Below are 8680 nucleotides of genomic sequence, written 5' to 3'. Positions count from 1 at the left end.
TCTCAAAAAAAAAAAAAAAGAACTCTGTGCATTCTCCTGCATGGGTGTAAGTGAATTATCAGTTCAGAGGCACTAGATAAATATGTATATTTATCAGATAACCACAGTAGGAAAACTCAAATAAAATATTAATTACTGAAAAAATGTAATTTTTTAGAAGATAATCTTATGAAGGATGAAAATGTACCACACACATTTTCAAAGATCATCTACAAATGGCCTTTATCAGTTAACTCAAAATACAAATCTCCTACTGACCAAAAAGCCTGTACACGAGGCATGATGAGAAGTAATGAAACTACATCCCTGCATGTATATGCAGTTTGTGGCACAGATCTCATTACTACAATTCCATATTAACCAGTCTCCTTGCTGCTTCTCCTGTTTGTGCTCTCTCTTTGGAGTTTCAGTTCTTATAATCATTTTTCTTAAGAGTCTAGATAGAAAAAATGAAGTATCAAGTTCAAATCTATTAAAAAGTGAACATATCTTATAAAATGGTTTTACTGATAAGTGGCTGAAATCAAGCTAAGCATTATCCTTATTCGCCACTATTATGGATGAAGAGTTGGCTACAGAGGTAATTTCATCTAAACTCAACCTAAAAGAATAAGAAAACTTGAAAATTATCCCAAAATATAAAGTAAAAGTACCAAACTATTGAAGCAATGATCAAGAAAAAGTAGTAAGACCGTCTGCTCATGAAGTGAAAATTCACCATCAGTTTCAGCTAATGCCGCCTTCAAGATGTGTTTAAAAAAGAATGGGAAGTGATCTGGCTTCTTCTTAAAAATCTGAAAAGAAAAAGAATAAAAATTCATTTTGAATTGGTTTGCTCACTTAAGCTTTAAAGAAGCCCTAGTAGGCTTTTTGGCAGTCTATTTTAAAAACCAAATAATTACAAAAGAGTTATTTGTATATCTATAAAATAAGCATCACGTGCTTACTTATAATTAATGGCAAGTCAAATACAGGTTTCTGACAGGACTATGAGAGAGCTGCAGAAACTTTTAGCTAATAAAATAATGGCTTTAATTTCTTTAGTTTTTCCTCTGTGGATTATTCCTGTCTTTGGCTTAGGCTTTGTTTTCTTATTACGGATCTGAAGTGTTTTAATTTCTCTGATTTAAACAAAAGAAACTACATCTTTAGCAAAAATTGTAGTTTTCACATTGTAATTAATCTCAAGGACAGCCCCTCCTGCTTTATATTAGCTCTTTACTCTTAAGTTATATATAATGTAAATATATTCAAGCCTCTTTGACCTACCTGTTTCTAGTTACTGCCGCAGACAAGCGCTCCAAGCGTGTGGTCTACGCTAGTTGTTTTCATTCACTTCTCTAAGACAAGCTCTCCTGAAGCTGTATGGCTGTCAAGTCCTATGGACCGTTATGAAGCCTCAACTCCTTTTCACCATATTGAAGGCTCTTTTTCTTTCGTCTGTTATCTAAACAGCAACATTCCTAGGGTTCTAGCCTCATTCTTCTCCCCCTATTACTTCAACCACTAAATACCAATGATTCCAAATATACATGTGCAGTCCAGATTTCCCTTCTGAGTTCTCAAACCTTAGAGTCCTCTGTCTACTAGATGACTTAAATCTAGATATTCCAAAGGCAATTTAAACTGAGTATGTCCAAATTCAATTCAACAGTTTTGTATTCTCCAAATTATTTCTCACTCTCTATTACCTATCTTGGTAAATGGTACCAACATCTATTATACTCATTTGCCCAAGCCTGGAAGGTTATTGAAAATAACACCCTTTCCTAATGCTACTTCAACTGATTATCAAATTCAACCAATTCTACCTTCTAAATCTCTGTATATTCTCTAAATCTGTACTATTATTTCTCTATTTCAAGGCCTAATCACCAAAGTGATCTTTATAACAGGCAAATTGACCAGGTTATTCCCTGGCTCAAAAAATTTTCCTTCTTCCTTTTCTATAATAGCTTGAAGCAACTTCAAGAAATCCCGAGGCTCTCTTGATATCGACATAAAACCCATAGTTTATTTTGAGCTCTAATGTGCCCTGAGATGGTAGTCATTTAATGAATATTTGAGAGAAGTATCCACGGCTTTATCTTAAAGACTCTATCACCTTCTCACTTCGGAGACCATTTACTCAAAACAGATGACAGGCACCCATTTCTTTTTTTTTTTTTTCATTTAATTAAGTCTAACTGGAAGAGAAGAAACTCTCGATGAAGTGACCATTATATGGTGGGCAAAGAAAACAAAGGTTTTGGATCTCTACTTATCAAGCTTCTGTTGTACCCGCACAAAAAGGAAACATCAGCGCATTAGAAATTTCTAAAAGGAAAAATAGATCCCAAATCAAGGACAAAAAGAACAGGCAGGGCACGGTTACTCATGGCTGTAATCCCTGCACAAGGCGGGTGGATCACCTGAGGTCAGGAGTTCGACACCAGCCTGGCCAACATGGTGAAACCCCATCTCAACTAAAAACACAAAAATTAGCTGGGCATGGTGGCGGGCACCTGTAATCCCAGCTTCTTGGGAGGCTGGGGCAGGAGAATTGCTGGAACCTGGGAGGCAGAGGTTGCAGTGAGCTGAGATCACACCATTTGCACTCCAGGCTGGATGACAAGAGTGAAATTCAGTCTCAAAAAAAAAAAAAAGAACGTTGAAATTATAACATAAGCATCTGTCTTGACTTTGGTAACTTTTTTTTATTCATGTAAAACTACAAATATATACTTCCTCTTGTGAAAAAAGACACTGAGAAGTATCTCATTTGAACATTATATACTTGCACTTTTTCCTCTTCTTAGAGACAGGGTCTCACTCTGTTACCCGGCTGGAGTGTTGTGGTACAATCATAGTTGATTGCAGCCTCGAACTCCTAGGCTCACGCGGTCCTCTTACCTCAGTCTCCCAAGTAGCTGGGACTACAGACTCACGCCACCATGCCTGGCTAATTTTTTTTTTAAAGAGACAGGTTTTTGCTTTGTTGCCCAGGCTGGTCTTGAACTCCTGGCCTCAAGCAATCCTCCCACCTCAGCCTTCCAAAGTGCAGGATTACAGGCATGAGTGACAGCACTCAGCCTATTTGTACTTATTAATATAATTTCCATTTTGCCAGCTCCTGATGTAAGTTGTTATAACATATACCATTCTTTGTTTCAAACACAAAGCAGAAAAATAACTCACATTCATAACTTTTCAATTCATAGTAAATTATTAAATCGTTTGAAGAAAGTGTTGAAACCAAAAGAAAACGTATCTTTCACATACTCATTCTTTTTCTCAATATTTGCTTTAATACTAGGTAAAATTCTGCTCTAAAAGCACCACTATCAGCAAAAGTTCTGCCACTTTGTAACGGCTTAAGTGGGTCAGTATGAAAGCTATGAAGTAATTTAAATTGGTTACCTCCCATGCAGGCACGTTTTCTCTGAACTTCTCATTCACCATACAGCAAATTGACATTAAATAGGCCTTGCTGGATACCTCAGGAGAATAATTCATCCAGAGATAATTTTCAAGATACTGGCTATAAAGAGTAAAAAGCACAGAATATTTCATTAGTTACCACCACTCACTGTAATGTATAACTCACCCAGAAAAGCATAATTATTTACAACTTTCTGAAAATATTTTGGAAATCTCTATTTATAACTTGGAATCCTTGGCTGGGTGTGGTAGCTCATGCCTGTAATCCCAGCACTTTGGGAGGCCGAGGCGGATGGATCACTTGAGGTCAGGAATTGTGATATGGTGAAACCCCATCTCTATTAAAAATACAAAAATTAGCTGGGTGTGGTGGCACAGGCCTGTAATCCCAGCTACTCAGGGGGCTGAGGCAGGAGAATCGCTTGAATCCGGGAAGAAGAGGATGCAGTAAGCTGAGATTGCACCACTACACTCCAGCCTGGCCAACAGAGCTAGACTCTGTCTCAAAAAATAAAAAACAGGAAAACCCAAAAATACCTGATAAATATCAGTTCGAAAACAAAATGAGGCCAGGCGTGGTGGTTGACACCTGTAATCCCAGCACTTTGGGAGGCCAAAGTGGGCGGATTGCTTGAGCCCAGGAGTTTGAGACCAGCCTGGGCAACACAGTGAGACCTTGTTTCTACAAAAAAAGAAAAAAAAACCACTAGCCAGGTGTGACGGTGTACACCTATGGTCCCAACTACTCAGGAGGCTGACGTAGGAGGATTACTTGAGCTTAGGGGGTTGAGGTTGCAGTGAGCCATGATTGTGCCACTGTACTCCAACCTGGGCAACAGAGTGAGTCCCCATCTCTAAAACTAAAAAAAAAAAAAAGAAAAAAAACTTCTGAAACTTACTAAGCCTTCTCATTCTAGCCTCCACATATCTTATTTTCCTTTCATATTTTTCATTTTTATTTCTCTTTGCTATTTTCTAGTTAATTCCCTCAGATCTATTTTCTAGTTCACTAATTCCTTCTTTAGCTGCATCTAACATGTTATTTACTTTGCTAATTGATGCCTTCCTCTAATGATTTTCATCCACAAAAACCCTTTTCTCTGTTCGCTTTCCTATATCCAGCTACCTTCTCCATGCCATCTTACTTTCCACTTTAGCAAGAAACCATCAATTACTCTCCACAACAACCTTAGGCTGGTTATGTTTGGAAGTTGGCCCAGGGAAAATGATACTGTCACATAAAATTAAATAAAAGTTCCTGAAAGGTAACAACCGACTTTTTTAGCTATTAAAAATTTTTCACTGTCAGTTTTGATGCTGCTGCTACAGGGGAGAAATCACAGCCTCGTTAGCAAGAAAAACTAAGCCAAAGGACTTTGATGGCCATGGAGAAAAAAGGGTAACTCAGCTTTCCCTATCTTACTATTTTTCCCTAAAAGCAGCAGCACAGCCAGGCACGGTGGCTCATGCCTATAATCCTAGCACTTTGGAAAGCCGAGGTGGGCAATCACGAGGTCAAGAAATCGAGATCATCTTGGCCAACATGGTGAAACCCCGTCTCTACTAAAAATACAAAAATTAGCCAGGCGTGGTGGTGCACACCTGTAATCCCAGCTACTCGGGAGGCTGAGGCAGGAGAATCACTTCTACCCGGGAAGTGAAGGTTGCAGTGAGCCGAGATCGTATCACTGCACTCCAGCCTGGCAACAGAGCAAGACTCTGTCTCAAAAAAAGAAAAAAAGTTTCACTGTCATTGATGCTTTCAATCTGTTTTGTTGCTTTCTCCTTCAATTCCTGCAATTCTCTTGGTTTCTGGACTCTAGAATTCTGGTTAATCCTAATTGCATATTGGTAGCCTCTTGATTTTAATCTGTCTTGCTGAAAGGAGGCACGATACGATGGGAAGAGCATATTTATCTCAGGGCCAGATGGGTCCAGTTTCTAGCCTCAGTTTCCTCCCCTATAAAATAAGGAAGATATTACTGGTGTTGTTGTGAGGATTAAATAAGATCATTTAATAATAATACAGTCCTTAGGATACAGGTGGCACTCAACTTACTAGCTAATTCATAATAAATTTCAGTTTCCCTCTATAAAAATGATAAGACCATCTCCTTCATGTCATTTCTTTGTGAGGATCAAATCTGTGGATGCAGGAGTAACAATTATTAACACAGAGGCCCTGAACTCTGATGTAAACCAGATGTCAAGGAAGTGTAGAGAAGTGGAAAACCATGAGATTTGGCATCAGACATTGGTATCCCAGCTCTGCCAATTACTTAGAGCAAAGTATTTAACCTCTCTGATCTCAGCTTCTGTTGCCAGTAAATGCTGAGGATAGTACTCACTTCACAGGATTGTTGTGAGTACTCTGTATGTAAAATGCTTAACACTGTGGTGAGCACAAAACAGGTGTTCTGTTTGAGAAATGGTAAATGTAGCTATCATCAACAACAATCCTGGCTTTTACTTTCAGCATACTGGCTAGACCTGGTTGTAACATAATCTAATCTACTTTTGCAATCTAAAATTCATACATTATCTTTTGTCTGAAATATTTATATTACTAGTAGCTAGACTGGAACAACGCTACCTTGATGATAACATTTTAGCTTGGCAGGGAAAAAAAGCAGCTATAGAACATACTCTATTTCCACTGATCACTAGAGAAACCAAGTTTGAGTTCAGAAATTATTCACCACATGCTACCTTAACAAGTAAGAAAAAAATCAAAATACAAGTTATTCTGACAATGGGCCATCATCTTTGAAAACAAAGGCTATTATACACATATTCCAAAATAAGCCAACCACAGAAATATGTATCTTCACAGATTTAGATTTTCTTAGTCACTCACAGAAATACACAGAAAATGTAGCTAAAACTGAAATCACATTGTTATCTTTTTTGTCAATGGAATGCCTTATGACTTACCTAAATTCCAAAAGCATTATCTTTCTAATAGCAAACCTGAAAACATAAAAATAAATAAAATGTTTAAAACAGAGAATACAAACATTTCGGAATTATTAACCCAAATGCATTTAGGGATGTTGTGTTTTCATATCAACTCACCTATCAAAATTCATAATATCAGATCACAACGTCCTACGTCAGTTCAACTTCTTAAGCACTGACCAACATGTTTTCATTTAATACTCAGATGGAAACATTTTGCTAAAGAGTCATGCCTTCCTAAAAGCACACAGGACACATATGTTTACTGCAAATGTGAAAATCACATGTTTCACTTGCTTCTTAGTGTTGACAGTGAGCTTAAAATACTAAAATATTGTGGAAAAAATATCAGATATTTGTCTTTAATATACTGTCTTTTTTAAAAAGAATTACTTTGTTTTATATGAATAAACAATGATATAGTCATGTTTGTCGAAAATATACTTATGTTGTCCCGAAGCAGATACAAATGGCCGCTAATTTAGTTTTATCATTTCATAATATTGGAAATAGATCAGAACACTGTCACTAGATAACAGTTTCCAGCTTTGAAAATTAAGTGTCCATGTATTATGAATTTATAATGCCCCAGGAAACCATATCCTGTCAAAATCCTACTCTACTGATTTCTGATTTCTTATATAGTTTCATTGAGCATACAATGTCACAAAACTTTAGTGAGAATGAAATGAAGGTTTTTACTATGCAAAAGCACTAAGACAGAATACTGCCTAAGTACTGGCTTCTACAGCCAGCCAAGATGCTGAGTGGATAGGCCATCTTGAGTGACACACTCTAGATCTCCAACTGCAGACATTTCACTTGAATTAACTGTATGTTAGACAACAGAATTCACTCACTGCCCACTATACACAAAACTCTACATTTAATTTCTTCAGTCACAAACAGGACCTCATGATAAAAAAGAGAAAATCCTGGCTCATGAGATAGAATACCAGTGTTCTAGTAATGACTCAGTGTTACTTTGACAATGTCTTTTAAACATTCTTTTTCTATTTTTTTCTTTTTTATTAAGACAGAGTCTTGCTCTATCGCCCACCCTGGAGTGCAATGGTGCGATCTTGGTACACTGCAATCTCCGCCTCCCAGGCTCAAGCAGTTCTTGTGCCTCAGTCTCCCGAGTAGCTGGGATTACAGTCACGTGCCACTACACCTGGCAAATGTTTTCTATTTGTAGTAGAGATGGGGTTTCCCCATGTTGTCCAGGCTGGTCTCGAACTCCTGAGCTCAGGTGATCCACCCACCTCAGTCTCCAAAAATGCTAGGATTACAGGCGTGAGCTACCACACCTGATGTCTTTTAAACATTCTGCAATTCAGTTTCCTCATGTATAAAAATGGTAGAGCAGCCAACTTTCCTTTATAACTACAGAAGTGAAAACTAAGTCTTTTGTTTTTTTTTTTTTTCCAGAGGCAGAGCTTGCTCTATTGCCCAGGCTAGAGTACAGTGGCACAAACACAGCTCACTGTAGTCTCAATCTCCCAGGCTCAAGCCATCCTCCCACCTCAGCATCTCAAATAGCTGGGACTACAGGCACGTGCTACCACGTCCAGCTAATTTTTCTGATTTTTAGTAGAGATGAGGTCTCACTATGTTGCCCAGACTGGTTTCAAACTCCTGAGCTCAAGTAATCCTCCCACCTCGGCCTCCCGAAGTGCTGGGATTACAGGCATGAGCCACCATGCCTGGCCTTGAAAAATAAGTCTTGATGTGTCAAAAGAAAGCAAAAGCAGTCTGAAAAACATTCAATTCCTCTTCTAGCAATCTCAGTGGTATTCATTAAATTTGGAGTTTTATACTTTTGCCAATGAACTCTCTGAGACAGATAAAGTGAACAGCTTAACTGAAAGTGTACTTATATAAAAACAGGTCCATGAACTAGACACCACGTCAGAAGAATTTTAAAGATAAGTATGGAAGGCTGGGCACAGTGGCTAATGCCTGCAATCCTAACACTTTGGGAGGCCAAGGAGGGTGAATTACCTGAGCTCTGGGATTCGAGACCAGCATGGGCAACACGGTGGAACACCGTCTCTACTAAAATACAAAAAATTAGCCAGGTGTGGCAGCATGTGCCTATAGTTCCAGCTACTCAGGAAGCTGAGGCAGGAGAATTGCTTGAACCCGGGAGGCGGAGGTTGCAGTGGGCTGAGATCGTGCTACTGCACTCCAGCCTGGGTGACAGAGTGAGACTCCATCTCAAAAACATAAATAGGGCCGGGCGCGGTGACTCAAGCCTGTAATCCCAGCACTTTGGGAGGCCGAGACGGGCGAATCACGA

At 38.6% G+C, this 8680-nt stretch overlaps 1 protein-coding gene across 1 annotated transcript in view; it reads right to left on the bottom strand.

Moving 5' to 3' along the window:
- Positions 1-8680, bottom strand: part of AQR (aquarius intron-binding spliceosomal factor) — a 123279-nt gene that overhangs the window by 101294 nt on the left and 13305 nt on the right. Inside the window, exons 4-6 of the mRNA XM_011932722.1 lie at positions 6355-6390; positions 3400-3520; positions 654-794 (exon numbers count right to left, since the gene is read on the bottom strand). Coding sequence (XP_011788112.1) covers positions 654-794; positions 3400-3520; positions 6355-6390 — 298 coding nt within the window. The remainder of the gene's footprint in view (positions 1-653; positions 795-3399; positions 3521-6354; positions 6391-8680) is intronic.

This window comes from Colobus angolensis, unplaced genomic scaffold (assembly GCF_000951035.1).
Source record: "Colobus angolensis palliatus isolate OR3802 unplaced genomic scaffold, Cang.pa_1.0 Scaffold97, whole genome shotgun sequence".
NCBI lineage: Eukaryota > Metazoa > Chordata > Mammalia > Primates > Cercopithecidae > Colobus > Colobus angolensis.
The sequence above is the reverse complement of the archived record's forward strand: the minus strand, read 5'-3'. Positions and strand labels throughout refer to the sequence as shown.